General features: G+C 59.0%; 2 protein-coding genes across 2 annotated transcripts in view; both read left to right on the plus strand.

The window, feature by feature from the left end:
- Nucleotides 1-7,785, plus strand: part of GRID2IP (Grid2 interacting protein) — a 38,360-nt gene extending 30,575 nt beyond the window's left edge. Inside the window, exons 17-23 of the mRNA XM_053992397.1 lie at nucleotides 265-461; nucleotides 1,381-1,536; nucleotides 2,061-2,147; nucleotides 2,928-3,057; nucleotides 4,726-4,844; nucleotides 5,683-5,847; nucleotides 6,627-7,785. Of these exons, the coding sequence (XP_053848372.1) occupies nucleotides 265-461; nucleotides 1,381-1,536; nucleotides 2,061-2,147; nucleotides 2,928-3,057; nucleotides 4,726-4,844; nucleotides 5,683-5,847; nucleotides 6,627-6,698 (926 nt within the window). The 3' untranslated portion in view covers nucleotides 6,699-7,785. The remainder of the gene's footprint in view (nucleotides 1-264; nucleotides 462-1,380; nucleotides 1,537-2,060; nucleotides 2,148-2,927; nucleotides 3,058-4,725; nucleotides 4,845-5,682; nucleotides 5,848-6,626) is intronic.
- Nucleotides 7,786-11,657: 3,872 nt separating this feature from the next.
- Nucleotides 11,658-27,013, plus strand: SLC5A11 (solute carrier family 5 member 11). The gene is made up of 16 exons (XM_053992331.1): nucleotides 11,658-11,758; nucleotides 14,662-14,829; nucleotides 15,612-15,683; nucleotides 16,241-16,345; nucleotides 16,505-16,564; nucleotides 16,921-17,025; nucleotides 19,211-19,316; nucleotides 20,539-20,619; nucleotides 21,099-21,304; nucleotides 22,064-22,199; nucleotides 22,540-22,647; nucleotides 22,896-23,046; nucleotides 23,251-23,419; nucleotides 23,503-23,718; nucleotides 24,732-24,867; nucleotides 26,236-27,013. Exons 2-16 carry the CDS (start codon nucleotides 14,698-14,700, stop codon nucleotides 26,445-26,447), a joined length of 1,995 nt encoding a protein of 664 aa, XP_053848306.1. The 5' UTR covers nucleotides 11,658-11,758; nucleotides 14,662-14,697; the 3' UTR covers nucleotides 26,448-27,013.
- The last annotated feature ends 422 nt before the right edge of the window (nucleotides 27,014-27,435 follow it).

Raw genomic sequence — 27,435 nt, forward strand, 5'->3', positions numbered from 1 at the left:
GGCCGGTCCCAGGGCAGCCCAGCCGGGGCTGAGTGAGGTGCACGCGGTGTCCTGGGGGGCTGCAGGACCAGAGCCACCCGTGGGGTGCCCACGCAGCCCCTGCAGGGTCCCAGGGAGGGGAAAGCCCTCCCTGTCCCAGGGCTGTGCCCGCACAGGTCTCACTCCGTGGGGAGGTTGATGTCCCCGTGTGTCCCCAGCACCGCCACACCCCCGGCGTCCCCTCCTTCCCCTCCCAGTGACAGTGACGTGCCTCCCTGCCCCCAGCCATCCTGATCGCCCACCTGAAGCTGTCGCACATCGAGCTGCGGCAGATCCTGATGACGATGGAGACGGATCGCCTGGAGCCGTCCCACATCAAGCAGCTGCTGCTCTACGCCCCGGACGGGGAGGAGGTGCAGCGCTTCCAGAGCTACAAGGAGAACCCCGGCAAGCTGAGCGAGCCCGACCAGTTCGTGCTGCAGGTGCCCGGGCAGGGCCGTGCTCTGGGAGGGGGGCTGTGTGTGCCCTGTCCTGTCCTGCCAGCAGGACACTCACACCCGGAGCTGTGTGTGCCCTGTCCTGCCCTGCCAGCAGGACACTCACACCTGGGCTGTGTGTGCCCTGTCCTGTCCTGCCAGCAGGACACTCACACCTGGGGCTCTGTGTGCCCTGTCCTGCCGGCAGGACACTCACACCTGGGTGAAGCTGTGTGTGCCCTGTCCTGCCAGCAGGACACTCACACCTGGGGGTGGCTGTGTGTGCCCTGTCCCTGCCAGCAGGACACTGACACCCGGAGCTGTGTGTGCCCTGTCCTGCCGGCAGGACACTCACACCTGGGTGAAGCTGTGTGTGCCCTGTCCTGTCCCTGCCAGCAGGACACTCACACCTGGAGCTCTGAGTGCCCTGTCCTGTCCTGCCAGCAGGACACTCACACCTGGGGGTGGCTGTGTGTGCCCTGTCCCTGCCAGCAGGACACTCACACCTGGGGGTGGCTGTGTGTGCCCTGTCCTGTCCTGCCAGCAGGACACTCACACCTGGGTGAAGCTGTGTGTGCCCTGTCCTGCCAGCAGGACACTCACACCTGGGGTGGTGGCACTGGTGCCCGGTTGATGCCTGAGGGCTCTGGCAGCTCCCAGGAGCTGGTTTAGAGCTGCAGAGCCACCACCAGGTTGTGGCTGTCATCACTCCCTGGCAGCAGTGACTTTGCCCAGCTCTGATTTATTTTCTGTTGGCAAAGTCACCCGCGGATGTTGGTGTGGAAGTGCCCATCCCCTGGCAGCACAGCAGCCCAGCCACTCCCCGTGCCAGCTGTAGCTCCTGTTCCATGCCCAGGGCAGGAGAAGCCCCGTGCAGGAGGGGCTGTGGCACGGGGGGTGCTGACTCTGCCCTCCTGGTGCCCAGATGCTGTCGGTGCCCGAGTACAAGATCCGCCTGCGCAGCCTGCACTTCAAGACCACCCTGCAGGAGAAGACCGAGGAGATCAAAGCCAGCTATGAGTGCATCTGCAAGGCCTCCCTAGAGCTGAAAAGCAGCAAGAAGCTGGCAAAGATCCTGGAGGTCAGAGCGGTGCCTCCTCCTTGTTGCAGTCACCACTGGCCCTCAGCATTGCCCAGGAGCACCCACGGGCAGCTCCAGCCCCATGGCTGTGCCCCACGTCTGGGCAGCATTGCAGGCTGGTCCCTGTGCACCCCCACACTGCCTGTCCCCCTGAGGAGGCGTTTTTGGGGTCCTTGGGTGGGTTGTGCCTGGCAGAGGGAGAACAAATTCCACTGCAGGTCCTCCATGACCCTCCTCAGATGAGCTGTCCCAAATTGCTGTTCATTCATTCGGTTTTGCTTTTAAAAAAAAAAAGCAGGTGGGGCAAATGAGGTCGCTGTGTGCTCAGAGGCGTTTGCAGATGGGTGATGAAACCCCTCAGTAGCTCCTGGCCAGTGACCTCCCACCAGTTCCTTAAATCCATGGGGGCAATGCTTGTCTGCACACGGATGGGTGGGGAACAGGAATTCAGAGTCCCAGGGGCTGGGAGATGGGAGCACACAGGGGCAGGAGGTCACCAGCCCCTCATTCTCTCCTCTTTGCAGTTCGTGCTGGCCATGGGAAACTACCTGAACAACGGGCAGCCCAAGACCAGCAAAACAACGGGCTTTAAAATCAACTTCCTCACCGAGGTGAGCAGAGCCAGGCTCGCTCCCGGCGCAGGGGACACCGAGCCCGGGAGCTCCTCGTGTCCAGCAAAGCTGCTCTCATGGGAGAGCCCGGCGTGCAGGGAGGGGTGGAAGGGGCTGGATTGATCCACGGCGGGGACTTCAGAGAGGCTCTGCTGTGGCTCTGGTGCTTCTGGTGGGAATCCTGCCCAGCTCAGGCTGGCCAGGGCCCGGCTGTGGGTGGGAGAAGGTCCTCACCCCCCAGGGGCTGCAGTGGGGCTGTCGCTGTTGGACACGAAATGAGTACACAGAGGCTTGGTAAGCTCAAAGGAGAAAAAGAGAGAGTTTTATTGGAACATCTGGTATTTATAGAATGCCAAAGGTGACCGTGGGTTGGAGAATGGAATTACCACCTCTCCAACCACACTGGTCAAACCAACAGTCTATCAATTCTCTCTTCTTACAAAGAAGAATGCAAAACAATCATTATTTACATGAACAGCGCGTGAGAACTTCAGTAGAAATATGTAAACAGATCAGAAGGCTGAAGACGTTTTATGAGCAGTTTAAAACTTTTAAAAGAACTATAAAAGAAAACTTAACACTTTTAAAAATCAGGGCAACGTGGGACTCCTGAGGGGCGGGGACGGGGGGACAGCCCTGCCCTGCAGGAGGGGCATTGCCACAGCACTGGTCTGGGCACGGGTGGTGTGCAAACATCAAATGTGCAGTTCAAGCATTAAGCACGGGGCTGAGCCCCGCTCCCTCTGCAGGGGGGTCCTCACTTGTTGTGCTTTGCTGCAGCTGAACACGACCAAGACTGTCGATGGGAAATCCACCTTCCTGCACATTCTCGCCAAATCCCTCAGCCAACACTTCCCAGAGCTCCTGGGCTTTGCCAAGGACCTTCCGACCGTGCCGCTCGCTGCCAAAGGTAAAGGATGAGAAGCAGCTGCGAGCCCCGTGTGGCCTTGCACTGCCCCTGGGCTTGCTTGGAGCCTGGGCTCAGCCAGGAGCTGCACAGCCTTGGCAGGAGCAGGACGGGAGCCAGAGCAGGTGAGGAACAGCCCTGAGCAGGAGGAGAGCCTGAGGAAGGGACGAGCTCAGTGATAGTGAGGTGCCTCCCATCCCACACTGCTGCACGTGGCAGTGCCTGGACAAGGCTCTGTCCCCTGCCCTGGTGCTCCCTTCTGCCTTGAAACGGTGATTCCCAAGTCCAGAGGCACCTGGGAAGTGCAGGGGAGGCAGAGGAAATGGCAGTGCCAGGAGATGGTGTGCCCCAGCCTCCATCCAGGTGTGCAGGTGCTGCCACAGGTGCCAGCACTGCACTGCCACGGTCACCTGTGCTGCAGAACCTCGGGGAGGGCTCACACTGCAGTCACAGCTGGGTCACCCTGAATAAGGAGCCTCTGGCTCAGCTCTCTGCAATGAAAAGCAGTCACACACCTGCTGGAGTCGTTCTGCACGCTCTGGAGCTGGGGGTGTCACCAGAGGCTGCTCAGGTGTGGCACAGGAGCAGGGCAGTGCCCGTCCCTGTGCTGGCACTGCTGGGGAACCTCCAGTGCTGGGGCAGCTCTGGGCCCTCACAACAGGGACACCGAGGGGCTGGAGGGTGGCCAGGGAAGGGAACAGGGCTGGGGAAGGGGCTCAGCCTGGAGAAAAGGGGGATCAGGGGGGACCTTGTGGCTCTGCACAGCTCCTGCCAGGAAGGGACAGCCGGGGGGGTCGGGCTCTGCTCCCAGGGAACAGGGACAGGAGGAGAGGGAGCGGCCTCAGGCTGGGCCAGGGGAGCTCAGGGTGGGATTTTAGGGAAAATTCCTTCCTGGAAACGCTGCCCAGCCCTGGCACGGCTGCAGGGGTGGAGTCCCCATCCCTGGAGGGATTTAAAAGCTGTGTGGATGTGGCACTTGGGGACAGTGCTTGGGTTAGGGGTGGCTTTGGCAGTGCTGGGGAAACAGTTGGACTGGATGACCTTAGAGGGCTTTCCCAACCTAAATGATTCCACGATTCTGTGATGTTAAATGAGGCATTGAATCTCTACAAAGCACGAGCTGCATCCCCTTGCACACCATCCCCTGGTGTTTGTGAGCAATTCCCTTGGGAATTAGTGCTACAGTGGATAAATAAAGGAGCAAACTCCGGCCTGGAGCTGTGCATTTCCACTGGAGGAACGTCTGTACCTGGAGCTTTCCCAGCTGGAATTTGTATCTGGCCTAACTCTAAAATAACCATTCCAACACTGGAGGCTCCCAGCTGCCCAAACTCCTGCCACTGTGTCCCCCCCTTGTCCCAGGTCCTGTGTCCCCCCCGTCCCCTCCCAGGCACCTGCGTGTCCATCACCAGGAGCCCTGCGTGCTCCTTGTCCTTGGCAAGTTTTGGCACTCCCGGCTCCTCTGGGCGTGGGCACCAAGAGCTCCTGGTAACCCTCTGGTCCCAGCAGGACGGGCTGGCTGCCCACCCCGCCCGGGCAGCAGGACATGGGTGCAGAGCAGAGCGGACAGACAGACTGACCCCCGACCCACGGCCACGCTGCTCACCCTCACCGCGCCGTGGGAGCAGAGCCGGGTGTGCCAGCCCTGCTGACCCCGCTCTTCTCCCGCAGTGAACCAGAGGACCCTGACGGCCGACCTGAAGGACCTGCACACCACGGTGAGTGACATCCAGAAGGCCTGTCACAGCATGCCAGCCACCGCCGAGGACAGGTTTGCCATTGTCATGACCGTATCCTTCTGTGAGAGGGGAAACCCGGCACCGAGTGCCCTCCAGTGACACCCTGCCACTGCCTGGGGGCTCCCTGCAAGGCCAGTGTCACCTTTGGTTCCCACGAGGCCGTCCCCAAGGCGCTGGCCAGCGGCTTGCCGTGGGTGGCCAGTGTTAGGCAGCACACGCCGCTGCCCCGGGTCTCTGCTGAGATTCCAGGTAGCAGCTGGGTCACTGTGGCATGGGCAGCTCTGCTCTGAGAGCGCTACTAGGACCGAGCTAGAGACCAAGAGAGGACACCCGTGTGCAGCTCAAAGAGAGTTGTATTGCTCGAACACCGCAGGGACAAGTGACCCTGGGCACGGGTCTGGTTACAGTTTTTATAGGGAGTACAGGTGATAAGGTAAAACCAGTAGAGACAGTGTCCAGCCTGAATACATCACAGGTCAAATCCAGTGGGAATTACTCAGGGGAGGGGTGAATACTCAGGAAAATACAGAAATGAAACTCTCTGACTTCAGATTGACAAAGCCTTTTGCCCTTTGTGTAGCTACGTGTCACCACAGGCCAGGGCTGTGCCTGGCACTGCTGGGAAGCTGCCCCTGCTCTCAGCCAGGGTGGGGAGCAGGTTTGGGTGCCCCTGCGTGGCACAGCCCCAGGGAACGTGCTGGGACTTCTGTCCTTGGGACCTGTGCTGTCAGGGCCAGCTGAGCCTGCCAGCACCTCCACATGTGCCTGTGCAGCAGCTCCCTGCTGCCAGCTGGGCTGGAAGCCAGCCTTTTGATAGGAGATTGATAAGGGATTGGGATCCCTAGCCCAGCCGTGGGGCAGCTCTTTGTCCTTAAGCCAATTCCTGCAGTCCTTCCTGGAGAGTGCCCAGCCTGCCATGCGCTCCCTGGACGACCTGCAGCACAAGGCCATGGAGGAGTTCAGCAAGGTGCTGTCCTTCTTTGGGGAAGACTCAAAAATGACAACTTCTGAAGCCTTCTTTGGCATTTTTGCAGAATTCATGAGCAAGTTTGAGGTGAGTTGAACCTTTCCGAGGCAGCCAGGTATCTCCTGTGGGGTGTCAGTGAGCTGTGTTATTTGTGTGTGAGTGGGATGGGGTTTTGTGAGCAGCTGTGCCCGAGTTAGAGGCAACTTTTCTAATGCTGATAAGGTGAATTTTTCTAACACACAAATCAGCTGGCCAGGGTGGGACACAGAGGGAGGCCTCAAGCACAAGCCCCAGGGGAGAGTGATGTGGTTGTTCATAGAGTTCTGAAATGGTTTGGGTTGGAAGGGACCTTAAAGGTCACCCCATGTTCCACCCCCTGCCCTGGGTGCACCTCCCACTGTCCCAGGCTGCTCCAAGCCCTGTCCAGCCTGGCCTTGGGCACTTCCAGGGGTCCAGGGGCAGCCACAGCTGCTCTGGGCACCCTGTGCCAGGGCCCTGAACTTCCTGCTGCCACAGCAGCCCTGACGCTGTTGAGCAGGACAGGAACAGAGAACTCTAGATCAGAAGGCTAAGAAAATGAATTCTCTCTTTATTTCAAATGTACCACTCTATATATAGAGAACATCAAGAAGGCTAATTTCATTGGTCTTAAAAACATGTCACACCATTGGTGTGCAGTGAATGACACACAGTAGCAAAACATATCTATAAACAATGTGAATAACAAGATAGATTAGAAAATTATTTACATTCTTTCCCAACTGTTTCCCAGGCTCTTGCCTGGTTAGAAAACCTTTCTCTTTCTCTCTGACTGAGCTGAAAATATCCACACAGCCCCACTCAGCGCTGCCCTTTCTGTCCCACAGCGGGCTCTCAGTGACGTGCAGGTGGGCGAGAGCCAGCGCAGCCCCAGGATGACCTCCCCCCTCGCCTGGTGACGGCCTGCAGCCACCTGAGGTGCAACAATTCATTGCCAACAAAGTGCAATTGGCTCCTGTCCAGTCTGGTTGTAAATACGCTGCCGCCACCTGCTACCACCCAGCAGAGTCACGGACAGAGGGGTCGGGGCAGGAGGACACTGAGAGAGCACCGCAGGGGACAGAGGGTGACGTGAGGGTGACACGAAGACAAACCCTGCACTGGTCCCCACAGAGCTTCCTTGGCACCCTCCACTTCCAGGGGTTTCGCGTCCATCCGGTAAAATCCCACTGTCACGCGTTTCCCAGACACCTGTAACTGGCCCCAGCAGCTGCTGGAGACCTTCCCCACACCCCCACGGCCACTGCCCGAGCGTGGGGGCTCTGCCCGGGCAGCCTTGGGGTGGGGAGAGCCCGGGCACAGAGTCCCTGGGAAGCAGAGCAGGTCAGCAGGGAAGGGAGCGTGGGGGGATGAGCAGGAGGGCGGCCACCTCCAGCTCCTCTGGGGCCCTGAGGACGCTGCTGAGTCCTGTCCCGTCCCTGTCCAAGCCCTTCTGCCCTGGGGCAGAGCACACGGGGGGGCTGGAGCTGCACCTGCCCAGACGGGAACAGTGGAGCAGAGATCACTGGAGGTGGCCCGGAAGCTTCAATTCCCTTCCCCTGCCAGCCAGTGGCAATGGAAAGCAGTAGGAGCTTGCAGAACCCTTCTGGCACATCCACGTGGTCCCGAGGACGGATCCGGTGTGATCCTTCCAGCTCACGGGTCCTTCCTGGCCGCCAGCTCTGCTTAAAGCTGTGCCAGAGGCTGACGGACCTTGAAACCTTCCCAAGAAAGTAACACCATCAGCACGCGGTTCTTGGAACTCGCCAGCAGACAGCCCTGAGCATTTTGATGCCTCCTTGGAAAGCACGGAATCCCCGAGAGCCTAAAAATGACCAGGAGTCCTCTGCAGCCCCGGGTGCTGCTCCAGGGCACGGCAGAGGCAGCGGGGAACGCATCCCCCGCCCTGCTGCAGTCTGGAGCTCTGGAGCCCCTTTACTGTAGGGCCGGTTTTCATGGGCAATACCCCAGGGAGCTCCAGAAGCGCGCACGGCCGCCTCCCGGTGTGCACACCCCAGTCCCGGTGTGCACACCCCCATCCCACCCTGCACACCCCCTTCCCGATGTGCACACCCACCTCTCGATGTGCACACACATCTCCCGTCCTGCACACCCACCTCTGGATGTGCACACCCCCCTCCCGGTGTGCACACCCCCCCTCCCACCCTGCACACCCATCTCCCGATGTGCACACCCCCCTCCTGGTGTGTACACACATCTCCCGTCGTGCATACCCCCCTCCCGATGTGCACACCCACCTCTCACCGTGCACACCCACCTCCCTCCCTGCACACCCCCCTTCCCGATGTGCACACCCCCTTCCCGATGTTCACAGCCCCCTCCCGATGTGCACACCCATCTCCAGATGTGCACACCCCCCTCCCTATGTGCACACCCATCTCCCGGTGTGCACACCCCCTCTCTCACCGTGCACACCCCCTCTCTCACCGTGCACACCCATCTCCCGGTGTGCACACCCACCTCTCACCGTGCACATCCCCCTCCCGATGTTCACAGCCCCCTCCCGGTGTGCACACCCATCTCTCGATGTGCACACCCACCTCTCACCGTGCACATCCCCCTCCCGATGTGCACACCCATCTCCCGATGTGCACACCCATCTCCCGGTGTGCCCACCCCCTCCCGGTGTGCCCGTCCCTCTCCCGTGGCCTGGCTGTGTCTCCCAGCTGCCCGGATCCCCCCGTTCTTTCCCCGGCACGGAGGGACAGCGTTCCGCGGCCAGTGCATGCGCCTGCGGGGGCTCTCGAGCTCTCGCTGCTTTGTGAGCATCTCCTCCGTGCAAAACGCGCCCGTGTCCCTGCGACCCCCGCCCCGCTCCCGCATCCCGCCCGCGGAGCCCCGCAGCAAACGCCGCGTAGGTCACCCAGAGCAAGGGCTCGTCCTGCAGCCTCCGCCAAGGACACAATCACCGACCGGTGCATTATTTACGGGAGACCTTACCACCCTCAAACCTCCGGGTTTTGGTATTTTTTTAAACCCTGCTGTAGAAAGTGAAGTATATTTTCACAGGTGTTCTCCGTTTATACAGCTTTAAGTGCCAGGTAGTGGGTAGCCTTGTGTTCCCAGAGGTCCAGGACAGGGCCACGCTCCCTCTGCTCCTCTTTCCCTTTTGGATGTTGCACACTGCGTTCCGTTGATTTTTTTTTTTTTCTTTTTTTAAAACATATCCAATATTTAAACCGCCAGAGGTTCTTTTGAAACTGTCCTGACAGAAGATGCTGTACATAGATTTTGCTACATGTTGTAACTTTCTGAAATAGTTAGGACTCCAACCCCTTTGGTATTTTTATGTGAATATTTTCAAAGAGCCAGAACCTCTGGTGATATGATTTGATAATGGGACGATGTATAGTCACAGTTCAGTCTCTACCCAATGCCTATGTGCTATTCCTAAAATAAAGCTACTGCCTTCTGCCTCCTGACTGCACAGACCTCTGTCTTCTGTCCAGAAGTGCTGCTGGTGATGGTGGGAGGGATTCTGCACCTGCCACTTGTGCACTTGGTTCATACTGGCTCCGACACCTGGCAGGGCTGGGGCTGGTGTGGAGAAGGACCTTCCTGCACTACAGCATCCAGGCTGGAGGGATCAAAATGAGCAGCAAATTCTTAAAATAGTATGGATTTTTAACTCCAGCCTTCAGAAGAAAACATTTAGTGAACTGTATGAGCCAGTGAATTGTTTCCCTCTGAAAAAGAATTCTTGGCTGAGGCTGAGTTTATGTCCTGGGGCGATTTATCTCCCGTGACACTTGGAGCAGACGGACAGGAGCAGCTCCCTATCAGGTGCTGGTTCACAGCAGCCTGCTCGAGCCCTGGGAGCTCCCCGGAGGCTGGAACAGCTCCGTGCACAGTCACCCACAGTGTCCCTTGCTGGGCACGTGCATCTCCTTCCCTGGAGCTACCGAAACCACAGGATCCCGAGGGGAGCGCTCCGGGGAGCGGGGAGGGTGGATCAGGTGACCTCCAAGGGTCCCGTGCAACCTGACCCATGCTGAAATTCCATTTGAAGTGCTCAAACTCCTCCTGCCCCCCAGGGACCGGCCCAGCGTGGCTGTCACAGCTGCGGTGCCCGGGCTGAGCCCATAAACCAGCAGGAATGATGTCCCAGTGTCCCCGAGCCTCCATTCCCCACGTCCCACACAGCACCCACGCCGTTCCCTGCACGCTCCCCTTCTCCTGGGCTCTGGTAACTTTTTTTGCAGACAGACACGAGGTAATTCCTGCCCAGAGCCGGCACCTTTGAGCCTCACACAGAATTCCTGCGTCAGCCCTGACCACGGGATCATCCTCACAGGAAAGCCTGGCCTTGGAAAGGAAATAACAACTCGGGCAGCAGCCAGGGCAGGGCAGGGAGTGCAGGCCTGGCTGCTCCTGCTCCACGGGTGCCACTTCCACGCTCTGACACACACCGGGAATCATGTCCCTGGAAATCCCAGCTCACCTGCCAAACCTCAGGTGGTTTAGGCATTTCTCTCTTTTGTGCAAGGAGCAGAGGGGAAAAGAGCTCCGAGAGGAAACAGCAGCTTGATCACAGTCAGGGTGGATCACAGCTGGACACATTTGCACCAGGCACCTCCAGGGCAAAGTGGAACCACCTGGGAACCTCCCTCTAAGTACCTTGATTGTGGCTTGAAGGCCCAACCATCTGTAATCACTCTCCAGGTGCCAGGAAAGATGCCAAAGGGACAAAGAAGGATCTCTGCTTCAGGCTGGAAGGGCTGTAAGTCAGGGGGAAAAGGGGGCATAGATGGGGAGGCAGCACAAGGCACCTGCAGCACCTTTAGGATCCACCTTTAGGAAAATTTGGGGTTTCCAAATCCTAGCAGATCAAATGAACGCATCTCCAATTGCAAGATTCAAAGAGCTACAGTTTATGTTCATCAGAGCTGTGGCTGGGAAACAATGAGATAAAATACAGGCACTGGTTTTTCATGGAATCATCAAGTTTGCACTGGAAGGGACTTTGAAGATCACCCACCCCTAACCCCTGACATGGGCAGGGACACCTTCCACCATGCCAGGCTGCTCCAAGCCCCGTCCAACCTGGCACTGGACATTTCCAGGGATGGAGCAGCCACAGCTTCTCCTGTGCCAGGGCCTCCCCACCCTCACAGGGAAGAATTTATTCCCAATATCCCAGCTAAGCCTGTCCCTGGCAGGTTAAAACACCCCCTTAGTGGGTCACCTACAGTGAAATCCCTGCTGGTCAAGGCTGGGACATGGATGAGGCTTGTGAGGGCACAGTGCCCATCCTCCATGTGCCCTCCAGGCTCGTGGGTCACCTGCCCAGCGAGGGGCTCCTCAGTAGTGCTGCTGGGGACCTGGGCACCCCAGTTCCAGGGATTTATGAGCTGCTCCTTCCACGGCCACTGTGCTGTGAGGTCCCTCTCCAGCATCCCTCTCTGTGTGTTTTGGCCCTAAAGGTTTGTCAGGGATTTCAGACAGATGATGCTCAAGACAAACCTCCAGCCTGTTGCCAGAGAGGGACTCGGTTCTGGGATTAACCTACAGCCTCAGCAGTGTATTACAAATCCCAGCCCACGGATGGATCCTGCGCCCTGCGAGGCTCAGGCACAAACACAGAGACAGGACTGGCTGTCAGCTCCTCCCTGTGCCACGGGCTGTCAGCTCCAGAGGACATCAGCCCTGATTTTTTATTGTTCTGTGTCCCTCGCATAGCCGCACAGATTGCTTAAGAGAATGGCACTCCGTGGAGTTTGACCCGGGAGCCCTGATAGTGAAAATAATGCACTTCTCACCAGAGCCACGGGAGACCAAAAGAGTAACTTCGGTCAATTAGTTTAACTTTGACTATAAATATTCCTTCTCATTCCTTGTGACCCTGTTAACAGCTCCGCTGGCAAACCCCGATTCTCTGGCAATATTTAAGCTGCCTGTCAGTTGGCAGAGCCCTGCTGGTGCCCGGCGCGGGGAGCAGAATAAGACCCGGCTGAGCGCAGTAAGTTCCCTTTCAGCTTCTACCTCGAGTCGGGAGCTCCGTCGGGTTCGGGGCTCTGCCGGGCTGCTCTGGGCCCCGGCGAGCCGTGGTGGCCGGAGGAGGTGGATGGACCTGGGAATGCTTTAAAAAAATCCCCCGAGGAGGCATTTAGAGCGCTGCGGTGCCGCCGGGTTACTCGAGAGCCACGTGGGCTGCGCCCCCGGCGCTGCTGATACAGGGCCGGCTGCGGCAGCTTCATTCCCATGCCACGGATGTTCCTTCCTCACAATCTCTGGCGAGGAAAGCGCCGCCGCCTGTGCCAGGCACCGGGGGACAGCGGGCTGTGAGCTGAATTCACAAAACGGGCAAAATTTCCACTGGGCAGAGTCGGGATCTGGGAATCCGCGGCGCTTTCCTGCCCCGGGAGGAGCCGGAGCGGCACCTGCGGCAGTCCCGGAATGTCCCTGCAGGGCAGCCGCCCTCCCTCCCTCCCTGTGCCGCGGGCACGGCAGGTGCTGCGGGGCTGTCCCCTGTGTGCACACCTGTGGGAGGGACAGACAGACACAGCTGTGTCCTGCCCGACACCTCTGGGAGGGACAGACAGACACAGCTGTGTCCTGCCCGACACCTCTGGGAGGGACAGCCGCAGCCCTGTCCCCCTGTCTGACACCTCTCGAGGGACAGCCGCAGCCCTGTCCCCCTGTCTGACACCTCTCGAGGGACAGCCGCAGCCCTGTCCCCCTGTCTGACACCTCTCGAGGGACAGCCGCAGCCCTGTCCCCCTGTCTGACACCTCTCGAGGGACAGCCACAGCCCTGTCCCCCTGTCTGACACCTCTTGAGGGACAGCCGCAGCCCTGTCCCTCCCGCGGGGCCGAGCCCTGCTGCCCCCGCGCTGTGCGCGGCCGAACCGTGCTGTGACCCGAGACGGACTCGGGTGATCTCTGTGGGTCCCTCCCAGCTCGGGAGATTCCCTGATTCTGAGATTCTGGGTCCTCAGGGGGAAGGTGTCCCGGGCTGGAAGGAAACAGCGGTGCCAGGGGGAAGCTGGAGGTGTGGGAGTGGGGTTAGCAGCTTCCCCAGGCTGCCATACCAAACCCTGTTTTTCCTTTCCTAGTTAGAGGTTAAGCGTGCCAGTAAAAACTCAGCAGCAGCCAAGACACATTGGCCCTTAAAGAGGTAAGACAGCAGCGGTCTGGTCATCAGTGCCCTGCATCCCTGCCAGGCAGGAGCTCACGAGGGATCCAGGGGGCTCATAAAGCACAGAAAAGGCTCTGCCGAGGTGCTGAGTGTCCCCAGTCCCAGCCTGGTGCTGGGACCACTGCCCTCAACTGGATCACGGCTCTCTACCAGTTCTGGCACTTGTGCTGGAGGCTGCAGAGTCAGGATACAGCTCCCAGCTGTGGGAAAGGGGTGTTGGGATGGTTCCTGCCACTGGGAATTCCTTATTTATTTATTTATTTATTTATTTATTTATTTATTTATTGCCCGACCTTTGGCAAATGGATGAGCCCAGGTGGTGCTGCAGGACACGGGGCGGGCCTTGCCCTCCTCATCCTCCAGCACCTCCATCCTCCAGCTCCTCCGCTCTGCTGCTCTCGTGGTTCACCCACCTGGGCAGCCCCGCGGTGCCACCAGGGCAGGAGCGCGGCCGGTCACGCTCTGGGCGAGTCCTCAGGCCACAGGGGAGCTGAGGGCAGGTTCAGCTCAGCCCCACACCTGACAGAGGGTGTTGTGGGACCCGTGGGACAGGAGGCTGCCCTGCCCCGGCCGGGCTTTGCTGCCCTCGGCTCAGAGGAAGAACTTGTCCGACCGCTTGTGATCCGAGCGTCCGTGCCGGGTGTCCCGGCACCCTCGCCACACCTCCTGCAGCCCTTTGGCAGGGGGCAGCCTATAAGTGTCCCCTTACAAGTGCAAGAGAGGCCAAAGGACCCGGCCAGACGTGCAGGAAGGGACCAGCAGACACCTGGCGGTGACACCGGGGCTGGCCCGGCTGCGGGGCTGGTGACTGCTCCTCCCCGGGGGAAGCCTCTCCTCGGCTCAGCAGGGTAAGAGGAACGATCCCAAACCTGCTCTGTGCGGCCCTGAGGGCTCCTTGGGGACCGACTGCGGCCACTGCTGAGCCAGGGACTGCCCAGGTGGCCTCGGCTGCCTCTCACCTCCTGTCCTGCTCCCAAAGTGTGCCTGAGCTGAGGGAAGGAGGAAATGGGAAGGAGCTTGCCATTAATTCAAACACCCGACCAACCTCCCTGCCTGGACTTCATCCTTCATCCCTTCTGCCAAGGGGCAGCACCACAGGATGCTCCAGGGGGCCCTTCCGGGGATCCCACAGTGATGCCACACTTCACCATCAGGGGTTTGTGGAGAAGAAAATGGGTTTTTGTGTTCCTTGGTGACACGTTGCCAGTCTCTTCCTGACAAGGAGCAGGGGACAGTTCCCTGGCTCAGGAGGAGACCCAAGTGCTCTGCACAGGGCTCGAGCTCTTGCTGTGGCAAGGGAGGAGAATGCCAGCACTGCTGGGGCTCTTCAGGTGCCACCACACTCTGCTGGCTTGCAAGGGACACGTTTCTGGCAGCAGCTCCTCACTGGGGCCAGTCCTGCAGTGCTGCCACCCTGTGCCCCTCAGGCTGTAACCCCCACCTCTGCTCCTTCCCTCTGCCTGTTCCAGCTGTTTCCACCTTCTCTCTAATGCCCCCGTTTCTCAGCAGTCAGAAAACCACACAAGAAATCCCCCAGCGCAGCTGGCCTGCCCGCTGGCAGCACCCCCATCACAGCGAGGGAGTCGTGGATGGGGGCAAATGACAGAGACAGGAGCTGCCCCAGAGCTCTGGCAGCAGCAGCACCTCAGCACCCCGAGCTCCTCAAAGGCTGTTCGTTAACGCCTGCCCGGGGCTTTCCCTGCCCATTCACCCGTCCTTCCACAGGTGTATGCAGCAGGACAGAGGAGTGCTCAGGAAGCCATGGACCCCACCAGCGTCCCCCCGGCCTCTGTGACCCCCTCGTGGGACGTGTTCCCCCAGCAGACGCTGGAGCCTGTGGACATCGCCGTGCTCGTGCTCTATTTCCTCTTCGTCCTCGCCGTGGGGCTCTGGGTGAGCAGACGCTTCAAACACGTCCTCGTGCCCCGTTGTGCTGAGAAATGGGGCTGCTTTTCACTGCACTCAACAAGGGGAGAGTTTACAGGTCCTTGTCCTCTCCTCAGCCTGGGAAGTGTCCTCACTGTCCCTGGGGAGTGGCCAGGCCTGTGCTAGCCAAGGTTTTGAGAACCCTTGTGAGGAAGAGGCTGTCTGAGTACAAACTATTGCTAACAATGATGTTTTGTTCGTCCAGGAAGGAATCGCTGTCCTATAAATCACCTGTGCTTGTCCACAGGGGTCCCGACAGCAGATTCCTTAAATTATTAGCATTGTCTATATATAATTAAGGCAGAAGGACATCCTTTGGCATGGCTTTTGTGACAGCCTGGCTGTCGGGAGGCAGAGAGGAATAGCTGCTCCCCTTGGCCGTGGTGCACAGCTCTCAGGGTATTGCATGGATCCTCTCTGGGGAAGGGGAGCCCACGAGTCACACGTGCAGTGCCCAGCATTCCTCCTGAGTGCTCCTGACACCCAGGGATCCTGCAGTTCTTGCCCAAAACTGCTTGCCTTCCTCTCTGACCCGGAGCGGTCGAGTTTGCTCGTTACACAAAACATTCCATCAGGGCGCCGAGGAGATGGAGCACTGCCTGTGGCTCAGGGCACGTCCCCCAGCCCCAGGATTTCCAGCAGCAAGTGTCCCTCAAGGAAAGCCTTCTGTTCCAGCTGAGGCAGCTCGGGGGCTGTGCTGGGCAGTCCCTGGGTGGAGCCCTGAGCCGTGCCCCTCTGTGTGCCCGCAGTCCATGTGGAAGACACAGCGCAGCACCGTCAAGGGCTATTTCCTCGCCGGGGGACAGATGGTCTGGTGGCCTGTGAGTACCCCTGTGCCCCCTGCCCAGGGCCCTGAGCTGCACCAACACCTCTGCCGGGGCACTGCCCACTTCTCCAAACAGGAATAAACAACCAGAAGTTACTCCTGTGCTTTGCCAGTTTCACGTTGGCTTTTCCCCCAGATTTCAGACTCCAGGGCGAGGCCCAGCCCAATGCTTCACAAAACCTGGCTGCTCCTGGAGATTTCCAGAATTCCCTGGGGCCCCCAGCACGGACACAGCTTTGTGCCGAGCCTGTGCTGGGCTGGTCCCTCAGCAGGAGCTGATGCCAGAACCTGGCATTTCTACCTGCTCCCCCCACCTTCTCTGCTCACCCACGCGAGATTGGATGCTTTGGAAGCAGGATGGTCCCAAACACGCCCACAAATTGGCAGTGAATGGTGAAAGAAGCTGGAGAGAGGTGCCAAGGCCACTGAACCTGTAGGGAAAAGAAGGTGGCAGAGGCTGACAAGGATTCTGTGTCCTCTGCAGCCAGGAGTGGGAACAGCTTCCCTGTGCTCCCTGCGCCGGAGCCAGAGCTGATTTCTCCCTTTCCCCAGGTGGGTGCATCCCTGTTTGCCAGCAACGTGGGCAGCGGGCACTTCATCGGCCTGGCCGGCTCGGGAGCTGCCTCGGGCATTGCGGCCACAGCCTACGAGTGGAACGTGAGTGCGGCACCGGCAGCTGGAGCCCGCCCTGCCCCGCGGGGACAGCGGGGCTCAGCCGCGCTCCTGCCGCGGGGCTGGCAGTCCCCAGCTGCGGGGACACCTTGCCCAGCCCAGCACAGCCCCGAGCCCCGCTCTGAGCCTCCCTTCCCTCCGCAGGGGATGTTCTGTGTCCTGGTGCTGGCCTGGCTCTTCCTGCCCATCTACATCGCCTCGGGGGTAGGTGCGCGCTGGGTGGCCCCGGGGTGGTGATGGATGAGCTCCCTCCGCTGCTCCTGCGGGGCCTGCCGCTGCTCCCCTGGCCTGGCCGGGGTGACAGAGCTGCTGGCAGGGGGGCTCAGGCTGCCCCCAGCCCCTGGCAGTGAGCACAGTCCCTCCATGTCCCGAGGATGGGGATGGAGACTCTTGGCTGATGGAGAGCCCTGTGCCAGCATCGCAGCAGAGCCAGACACCCCCGGGGCTCTCCTGCTCCTGTCCCACTGCAAACACCCCCACAGCTCCACGGGGAGCCCCTGGCAGCTCTGGGAATGCCCCAGGGACTGTCCCACCTTCCCTCACCCCGTGTCCCTCCGTAGGTTACGACCATGCCGGAGTATCTGCAGAGACGTTTTGGAGGCAAAAGAATTCAGATATTCCTGGCCATTCTCTACTTGTTCATCTACATCTTCACCAAAATATCTGTAAGTAGGAAAAAAAAAAAAAAAAAAGAAGGAAAAAAAAAAAGGAAACAGATTGCTCACATTTCCAAAGTGAATTCAAACCAGTGAGGCTGAGAAATGCAAGGAGTGGCTCTGCCTGAATGAGCAGAGAAGGGTTTGTGATCAAGGAAGAGAGACTCTGTTTTTCTGAGACCCTACACAAAAAGGAGTAGCTTCTTTTTTTCGTGCTCAGTTAGCACCTGAATGCTAACAGGAGGAGGGAAAGCTCGTGTCAGTGTCCTGAGCCACAGTCCATGGAAAGGTGAGGCTGCGAGGGTGGATGTGCTGGTTGTTAGATTTTGCAGCCCTGGCAGCTCCCCCAGTTTCTCCCCTTTGCACATTTATTGCCTGTGCAGACACCAGGGGCTGTTATGGCAGGATGGAGGAGCTGGGACAGGGTTAGAAGAGAAGTTTTCATTCCTTAATTGCACCTGTTTGAATAAATAACTGAATGAAGCCTTGCACAACAGCCCGGGGGCTGTTCATTAACTGCCAGCCAGGGCATGGATCCGTGGAACAGACGGATCCCTGCTGGGGTTTTTCCTGTCCCAGAGCTGGACACGGTGTCTGACCCTGCCTCTGAACCCCCCAGAACTTCTGACCAAGGCTTGGAGTGCCAGGACACAGGGAATGGCTTCCCAGAGGGCAGGGATGGATGGGATATTGGGCAGGAATTCTTCCCGGGGGAGGTGTGAGGCCCAGAGCAGCTGGGGCTGCCCCTGGATCCCTGGCAGTGCCCCAGGCCAGGCTGGACAGGGCTCGGACAGCCTGGGGCAGGGGAAGGTGTCCCTGGAATGGGCTTTAGGGTCTCCTCCCACCCAAAGCACTCCAGGGTTGCATGGAATGGATGTGTGAGTCCCGGGGTTCAGATGGCACCGACGGGGAAGGCTCAGCTTGTGCTCTGGACTGAACGGAATGACTCCATTTCCACCTGCTGGGATGTGGGACAGCGCAGCTCCTGTGCTCAGGGTGCTCTCAGCCCTGTCTGCTCCCCCCCGCCTGTCCCGGAGCTCCCCGAACCCGCAGCATTTCCACGTAGCTGCAGAGCTGGTTGGGCAGGGCTGGGCCCGGCCCTGGGGACACTTCTGCTGCTGATCACCCTGTCCCCATGGCAGCAGGGACAATTCCCGGGGGGAGCCGGGGAGGGGGGGCTTGGAGTGCAGATTGCCCAGCCCAGCCCCCCCACCCTGGGGCTTGGGGAAAGAGAGGAGCTCCCCCCACCCCAGAGCTTTGTCCCCTCCCGGGACAGCCCTGCCACCCCCTCGCTGTCACCGCTGGGACCAGCAGCAATGACAAACTGCCCGGGGAGTGGTCCTGGTGCTGCTGTGGGGCCGGGGCCGTGTCCAAACCAGGCTGGGCCCAGTAAAGGGGGGGTTTGGGGGCTGAATGTGCGCACCGGGAGGGGCTGGGTGGTGCTGTCGCTGTAGTTTGTGACTCTGCTGTCCCTGCGGTGTGTGACTGTCCCTGCTGTCCCTGCAGTGTGTGGCTGTCCCTGCAGTGTGTGACTGTCCCTGAAGAGTGTGACTGTCCCTGCTGTCCCTGCAGTGTGTGACTGTGCTGTCCCTGCAGTGTGTGACTGTCCCTGCAGTGTGTGACTGTCCCTGCTGTCCCTGGGGATGTCCCTGCTGTCCCTGCAGTGTGTGTCTGTGCTGTCCCTGCAGTGTGTGACTGTCCCTGCTGTCCCTGGGGATGTCCCTGCTGTCCCTGCAGTGTGTGACTGTCCCTGAAGAGTGTGACTGTCCCTGCTGTCCCTGCAGTGTGTGTCTGTGCTGTCCCTGCAGTGTGTGACTGTCCCTGCAGTGTGTGTCTGTGCTGTCCCTGCAGTTTGTGACTGTCCCTGCTGTCCCTGCTGTCCCTGCAGTGTGTGACTGTCCCTGCAGTGTGTGACTGTCCCTGCTGTCCCTGCTGTCCCTGCAGTGTGTGGCTGTCCCTGCAGTGTGTGTCTGTGCTGTCCCTGCAGTTTGTGACTGTCCCTGCTGTCCCTGCAGTGTGTGTCCCTGCTGCCCCTGCAGTGTGTGACTGTCCCTGCTGTCCCTGCAGTGTGTGACTGTCCCTGCAGTGTGTGACTGTCCCTGCTGTCCCTGCTGTCCCTGCAGTGTGTGACTGTCCCTGCAGTGTGTGTCCCTGCTGTCCCTGCAGTGTGTGACTGTCCCTGCTGTCCCTGCAGGTGGACATGTACGCCGGGGCCCTGTTCATCCAGCAGGCCTTGCACTGGGACCTGTACATCGCCGTGGCCGGGCTGCTGGCCATCACTGCCGTGTACACCGTGGCCGGTGGGTGCTGGGGACACAGCCGACCCTGCCCAGCAGTGACCAGCACTGACCAGACCAGCAGTGACCAGCACTGACCAGACCAGCAGTGACCAGCACTGACCAGACCAGCACTGACCAGCACTGACCAGACCAGCAGTGACCAGCACTGACCAGACCAGCAGTGACCAGCACTGACCAGCAGTGACCAGGACTGACCTGGCCCTGACCAGACCAGCAGTGACCAGCAGTGACCAGCACTGACCAGACCAGCACTGACCAGACCAGCAGTGACCAGCAGTGACCAGCAGTGACCAGCACTGACCTGGCCCTGACCAGACCAGCACTGACCAGACCAGCAGTGACCAGCAGTGACCAGCACTGACCCTGGCCCTGCCCTGCCCACTCAGCTGAGACATTCAAGTGTTCCAGGCCAGGCTGGACAGGGCTTGGAGCAGCCTGGGACAGTGGGAGGTGTCCCTGCCATGGCAGGGGTGGCACTGGATGGGCTTTAAGGCCCCTTCCACCCCAAACCATTGTGGGACTCCAGGATCCATGCCATGCACTGTGTCCTGCCCCACAGCAGCCTGGTTGTGCCATGGGTACGGATACTGGGGTGGGAAGGCGATTGAAAACTCCCACTTTTAGAAAAAATTGCCAGGTGAGGGTAAGTGAAGCCTCCTCAGAGGCCACCCCAGGTGGGTGCAGGTCTGCTGTGCCTCAAGGAGAAGCTCTGCCGAGGCATTCTCGTCCCCTGTTTCCCCGGGGCTCCGCGGAGGTGTGAGGGATTTGCACCACAATGAGCCGTGTAATGAGGAAAGACTCCAGGCTTGGATGCCCTTTCAGAGCTTAGGAGTGGCCAAATGGAAAACAGCCACACAGAAATCCCAGACAAATAAAGGTTATTCCTTTCCCACTGCTCACCCCCAGTGATGTAAAATCACAACCCTTTTTTTTTTTCCTCCTTTTTTTTTTTCAGCTTGGGCTTTGTTTTAGAGCTTTTCCATGTAGTTCCTGTAGAACTACTTCTGCTTTTGGCTTATAGAGACAAAATGGTGACTCGTGATGACTCAAATCCTGAGAAATTCCAAAGTGTCTTTGGCCAAAGTTGCCCCCAGCACGGACAGAACCCCCCAGCCAGGCTCAGGGCTCGGCTTGTGCTGCTGGGCAAGAACTCGTGCAAAGTGTGAAGTGCTGTGACAGAGCAAGCCCAGTTCATGGCTGTTTGTGCCTCTCTGCTCCCCAGGTGGCCTGGCAGCCGTGATCTACACTGATGCCCTGCAGACCCTCATCATGCTCATCGGGGCCGTGTCCCTCATGGTCTTCAGTGAGTGTTTGCCTGGGGCTTTGTCACTTACGCTATGACAGAAGCCTCATCAAGTTAAATATTAGGGGGAAATCCTTTCCCTGGGAGGGTGAGGCCCTGGCACAGGGTGCCCAGAGCAGCTGGGGCTGCCCCTGCATCCCTGGCAGTGCCCAAGGCCTGGCTGGACAGGGCTTGGAGCAGCCTGGGATGGTGGGAGGTGTCCCTGCCATGGCAGGGGTGGCACTGGGTGGGCTTTAAGCTGACACTGGGTGGACTTTGAGAGCCCTCCCAGCCCAAAGCATGCCAGGATTCTGTGATTCCATAGGAGAGGCAGCACCTGCTCCAGCCAGCAGTGAGAATCTTCCCCGGCCCGGTGGGAGAATCAAGAGCTGCTGATTTTTAAGGAATGCTCGTGGAGCATCACCCACAGTGACCCAGAGACTGGAATCAGAGTCCTGACCCGGGGGGATGCAGTAACAGCTTCTCATGACCCATTTCAGGTTTTATTGAAGTTGGTGGCCTTGAAGGTTTACAGGCAAAATACTTTGATGCCATTCCCAGCATCCGCAAGGAGAACAGCAGCTGTGGCTTGCCCAGGGAAGATGCTTTCCACATTTTCCGAGACCCTGTGGACTCTGACCTGCCCTGGCCAGGAGTCTTGGTGGGAATGACCATCCCATCCCTGTGGTACTGGTGCACAGATCAGGTGGGTCACTGCTCCTTCCTGTGGCTGGCTGAATCCCCTTACAAACCTGGGGGTTGCCACCTCACCTGGACTGATTTTCTGAGGGGTATCATCAGTAAAATCTTATTTTACCATCATCAAAAGCAGATGGTTAAGCCCTAAAAAGGAAATCTTGATATGCACAAGTAAATATTACTAATCATCTCCGTGGAAAAAGGGGTAAGAATGTGTTTGTGTGTTAATCCCAGTCTATAAAGAAGCCTTTTGTTTATTTGCTTTTTTAACTTGACCCTTTCGTTCCTTGTGAACCACCTGTGAATTTCTTCTCTCACCTTTCCCAGGGTCTGGCTCCCATCCCTCCCAGTGACACCATCAGAGCCAGGGACCCAAAGCCCTAAAACACCTCCTGCTGCTCCAGTTGTGCTTTCTTGCTCTCTTATTTAACTCTGCCCATTTCAGCTCTGTCCTGCTCCTTGGCCAGGCTCCTCCACAGGGTCAGGGAAGTCCCCAGAGCAGCAAGAATGGAAAATCCTGGGCATGGGTAGGTGAGGGTCAGGCCCTGCAGCACAGTGTCCTCCCAGGCTCGGCTGGAATGGCACAAAGCAGTGCCTGTGCTTCTGAAAGGAGCCAGGATGCAAAGCGAGGGCTCCAGAGGCACAGCCAAGCTCTGTGATCACCCTCTGAGACTTCCAGAGTTCAGTGGAGATCAAAGTCAGGATCGCTCCATCCCAGCCAGCTCCTGCTGCTGGCAGCCAACCAAACCCATTCCTTCATTCCTAGGTCATTGTTCAGAGGTCCCTCGCTGCCAAAAACCTCTCCCACGCCAAAGGAGGCTCCTTGATGACCTCCTACTTGAAGATTTTGCCCCTCTTTATGATGGTAATGCCAGGCATGATCAGCCGGGTTCTCTTCCCAGGTAAGTGCTGAGGGAGAGATCTCTTCCCTCCCTCTGGCTGTGCCAACTGCACTGAGCTGGAGAAGCCTTTCCTCAATAAGCTGGGCGGTTCCAACGCATCAAATGCCCAACACACGGAGAAATTTCCTTCCAGTGAGGAGCTGGAGGATGCAGGTCCTGCCAGAGCAGCCCCAGACATGCCCGTGCTGAGCTAGCCCTGTGTCACTGGCTGGAAGCCCCCCAGGCTCTCCAGTATTTCCCTTAGAAAGCAGTTTACACCGTTCAGCAGAGGAGCTTGTTCAGAGACACTGGTGTACTGTGCCTGGCAATGCTGCCTCTCACTCCCCACTGCTTGTTTCAGATCTGGTGGCTTGTGCAGACCCAGAAATTTGCCAAAAAATCTGTGGGAACCCCTCTGGCTGTTCTGATATTGCTTATCCCAAGCTGGTGCTGGAGCTCCTGCCTGTGGGTAAGAGCCTGGTGATGGTTCTGGCACTGGTGGGGTTGGCACAGGAGTCTGGGAGGGAAGTTCAGAGAGGCAAGTAGCCTGGAACTGTCATTTAGTGGGGTTTGTGTGAGATGCACCTATCACTGTCATTTTAAATTGGAGCTAAAGCCAGTTTTAAAGTCTGTTCTAGCCCACTGAAGACCTCGAGGCCGCCCTGCAGTGGAGCCACTGAGGGTTCCTCAGGGTGGCTCTGCCTCTCCTTGTTCCAGGACTCAGGGGCCTGATGATGTCCGTGATGATTGCAGCCCTCATGTCCTCCCTGACTTCCATCTTCAACAGCTCCAGCACCATTTTCACCATGGACCTCTGGAAGCACTTCCGTCCTCGCTGCTCTGAGTGGGAGCTGATGGTCGTGGGCAGGTGGGGAGAACTGGGATGAGCTGGATCAGAGCCTGGGTGCCAGACACAGCTGGGCACAGCTGCTGAGGTGACACCACCCTGCCCAGCTTGGGCAGGACCGCAGCGGAGGCTGTTGGGTTGTGGGACACCTTGGTCACAGTCTCACCCCGAGCAACAGGAGGGGCAGGGCCTGAGCTCACAGGAAGGGCCCCTTTGTCTCCCCAGGGTCTTTGTGCTGCTGCTGACCGTGGTGTCCATCCTGTGGATCCCCCTGGTGCAGGCTGGCCAGGGCGGGCAGCTCTTCATCTACATCCAGTCCATCAGCTCCTACCTGCAGCCGCCCGTGGCCGTGGTGTTCATCCTGGGCTGCTTCTGGAAGAGAGCCAACGAGAAGGTAGCGGCTCTGCCGGCCCGGGAGCAGCCCTGCACCCCGCTGGATGCTGCTCCAACACAGAATCCCTTCCCTCCCCTTCCCAGGGAGCCTTCTGGGGGCTGCTGCTGGGGCTGCTGCTGGGCGGCGTCCGCCTGGTGCTGGACTTCATCTACCCCGAGCCGCGGTGCGGCGAGCCCGACGGCCGGCCCGGCGTGGTCAAGTACATGCACTACCTCTACTTCTCCATGGTGCTGGGAGCCATCACCGCCCTCACCGTGCTCGTGGTCAGCGTGGCCACCGAGCCCCCGGCCCCCGAAATGGTGCGTCCCCCCCCCCGCGCGCCCCAAACGCCTTCCAGGGTGCCCCACGCTGCCTCCCCGGGGAGAAGCAAGCTGCAGATGCAAGCCTCAGTTCATTCTTGGTTTATGGGCACACCTGGAGCAGTGACCCCTCCTCTGCTCCGGCCCCTTTGCTGCTCTTTCTGATCTGGGGCCCATAAATCCCACCCTGGATCTGGTCAGCAGTAGATTCTACCACGAGCTGCTGTTAAGTTCAAGCGTGTGTGTTTCATCCACGACAAATTAGCCTTTCCCCCTCTATTTTCCAAGAAGTTCCAGCTTCTGGGTCATCTTTACCAGCTCTCTTACTAACTCAGCGAGGAAACATTTTTCCTCGCAGAAAAGAAGCCCAGTGCAGGGAGCACCTCTCCTCTGGAGCAGGTTTGTGCCAGTCTGACTGTTTTCAGTAGATGTCCTGGTGCTGAGGCTGCAGGAAGGCACTGAGAGCAGAAAGGAGGGGCAGGGGGGCTTCAGAGCTCACACAGCAGCACATCCTCTTGCTTCAGGACAGGACTAACCCTGAACTCAGAAGTGCCCAGCAAGGGAGATGCCCAGAGGTGTGTGATCAGGCCAGAGCTCACCTGCCCTCCCTGTAACAGCTTTTCCTCATCTCCAGCCTAAATCTTTCCAGCTTTATGTGGTGCTCATCCCTCTCTATCCACAGTGCCACTGACGACATCCCTCTATAATGAGTCTTTTAGATATTTGAAGGAAAAACCCCCTATTTCCCACCTGTTGCCTCTTCTCTCAGCACCCCTATTTCAAGCCAGCCCTCCCTGGCCACAATGTCTGTTCTTTTTGCTCCTCCCTGACCTGCTGTCAGTCTGTGCCCAGGGGCCGAGCTGTCCCCTCACTACAGACCTTTCAGACTCATTTTCCGGAGGTGGAGGACGAGCAGCTGCTGCGTTCCGGGGGCACGGGCTGCTCCCGGGGCAGGAGGGCTCCGCGGGCAGCCCGGGCCAGCGGTTCCTGACCTGCACTCTTCATGCCATCAGATAAGTCGGCTCACCTGGTTCACCCGTGGGGATGCCCTGCCCCGGCAGGAGCCGGCAGCCGGCCCCGGCGCTGCCAAGGAGCCGCTGCAGCTGGAGCTGAGCCCCGCTGCCGAGAGCAGCTCCGACGGGAGCAAAGGTCAGTGCTCGGTCACCCCCACCCCGCAGCCCTTCCCAGCGGCCTGCAAGACAGCGAGCCTTAAAGCTCCTTCCTCTGGAATTCTGGAGCCTCAGGGTGTGCAGAGTCACAGAGTTAAAGAACAGAGTCTGCTGAGCGGGGAGGGACGCACAAGGATCATCCAGCCCAGCCCCTGGCCCTGCACAGACCCCCCCAACAACCCCACCTTGAGCATCCCTGGAGCTCTGGCAGCCTCGGGGTCGTGCCCATTCCCTGGGGAGCCTGGGCAGTGCCAGCACCCTGTGGGGGAAGAGCCTTTCCCAAAATCCAGCCTGACCCTCCCTGGCCCAGCTCCAGCCGTGCCCTGGGTGCTGTCCCTGTCCCAGAGCAGGGATGGGAGCTGTCCCTCGGGAGGAGCTGCAGAGCTCAGTGGGGTCTGACCTCCATCTCCTCTTGTCCAGGGGCAAAAAGGCTTTACCTGACATTTTACCCAAGCAGGAGTTGAGTTTCTTTTCCAGCTCTTGATGGCATTACAAAAGCTTGAAACAAAGGAGCTGGAGGGGATACAGAGCCACGGCCACTATCCCGGGGCTGGTGCCCTGGCACCTGCTGCCAGAACTGGCTGGAAGAGGGGAGGGTGGAGGAAAACGCAGTCATGTTGATGAAATTCCCCTTCTGTTTTCCAGCGGTGCTCTCTGATCAGCTCTAGCAGCAGGGAGAGCCCAGAGCCCTGGGCCCAGCTCTTGGCAGATCAGTGAAGGAGGACTTGCATTTTTTACAGCTTGTGCTCGTTGGTACCGGGCAGAGCTGCCCGTGCATTCTGCAGCCGTGATTCCCACCCCTTGTTTTTGCCAGGCTCAGGCCCCTGTTTATGCAACGTGTCAGCTTTTGCTGCGTGTCCCTTTGATCTGTGACAAGCTGGTGTGGGTTAATGAGCTGTGGTGCAGCTCTCCCACTGCTGGGAAGCCTCACACTTGCTGGACACCAGCGCTGCCTTCCCAGCGTTTCATGCCGTGTGTCCCAAGGCACTGGGAAAGTCCAGCTTAGAGGTGTGGCAGGATGGACTGGAGCAGCACTCAACTGAGGGGCACCAAGCAGCCACAGCTCAGTTTTGAGGTTTGGTTTATCGTTTCCGTGGCTGCTGGAGGAGCAGAGCCTGAGCTCGGAGCCGCAGGGAGGATGGAACTGGTGCTGCAGGTGCTGACTGGGGGTGCCAGTGTGGGTTAATACAGGTTAATAGGGTGTTAATAGAGGTTAATAGGGTGTTAATACAGGTTAATAGGGTGTTCACGTGGAGACCACGGGCGTTTCTGCACCAAGCCCCCTGCGCAGGAGCACGAGGCACTCCTGGCCGTGCTGGCCAGGCTCACCCCTCGTCTCTGCTTCCAGGTGCCGAGGCCAAGGGGAGCTGGAAGCTGCTGAGCACCTTGCTGTGGCTCTGCGGGATGGAGAGCAGGCAGGAGGGGGCTGAGAACGTGCCCAAAGCCGAGCCCCTGCCCGCGGTGTCCCTGGAGGAGAAACCGCTGGTGAAGCACGTCCTGAACGCCAACCTGCTCCTGTGTGTGTGCGCCGGGGTCTTCCTCTGGGCATACTTCGCATAGCCAGGGGGCTGCCAGGCCACACAGCACCATCTAACCCTAACTGGTGTAAATATTAATGATTAGCAGAGGGTTCGTGTAATTCCTAATGCTTTCTAAATTTTATTTCTTTATTTAAGACATTTTAAAGACATAATATTTTCCTTATTTCTAATGGGGGCCTGGCTGTGCCCGGGGCCGAGCACTTGGCACTGGCACCGTCAGAGCCCACCTGGCACCAACCAGCTGAGGAAGGTTGGTTTGGTTATTTTAAATATTTAATTTTGCTCTTTGGCCTTAGAGCACTGCCTGGAATTCAGGAAGCCTGGACTCTCTTCCTATTTATGCCTCTATAACCAGCTACGACCACTCGGGTTCCCTCTGGTTCAGCTCCTCTGGCCTTGAGGGACAAGAGTGACACCTCGAGTGCCCGGAGCAGAGCCAAGGGCTGTTGTCTGGGCTCTGTTGTGCCTCTGTGCCTGTTCAGCTCCTTCCCTGTGTGCAGCGAGTGCTGCTGGGCCTGTCTGGGACCTCTGACACTCCAATGGCAACACCAACACCAGCACCCAGCGTGGAAACCGCCCCACAGCTGCTGCTGAAGGACCTAAACCAGCCAAACCCACCGGGTGTGCCAGGGCAGAGGTGCCCAGGGGCAGCCCCCCACATCTGGGCACCCACAGCTGTTCTGGGAGTGCCTCAGCAGAGAACCCTGGGCTGGGACCATCGCTGGCCCTGGGCCTCGTGCAGCTGCAGAGAAACATTAAAGAGTGAGAGCTGCTCCCTGTCTGCCTGGACTCTGTGGGCATGGGGGGCTGCCACGACCTCTGGGCCCCACGCCCAGGTTGGAGGAAGCTCCTCCTGGAGCCCCTCACCTGTCCTGGCTCCCTGCAGAGCCTCCTGCTCCCCTCCCCAGGCTGCTGGGGTGGCCAGAATTCATTAAATACTGCAGGGCTGTAGCAAACATCACCCCCAGAGCTGTGTGTGCAGGCAGTGCCAACAGGCAGCAGCACCT

This window comes from Vidua macroura, chromosome 16 (genome assembly GCF_024509145.1).
Source record: "Vidua macroura isolate BioBank_ID:100142 chromosome 16, ASM2450914v1, whole genome shotgun sequence".
Lineage (NCBI taxonomy): Eukaryota > Metazoa > Chordata > Aves > Passeriformes > Viduidae > Vidua > Vidua macroura.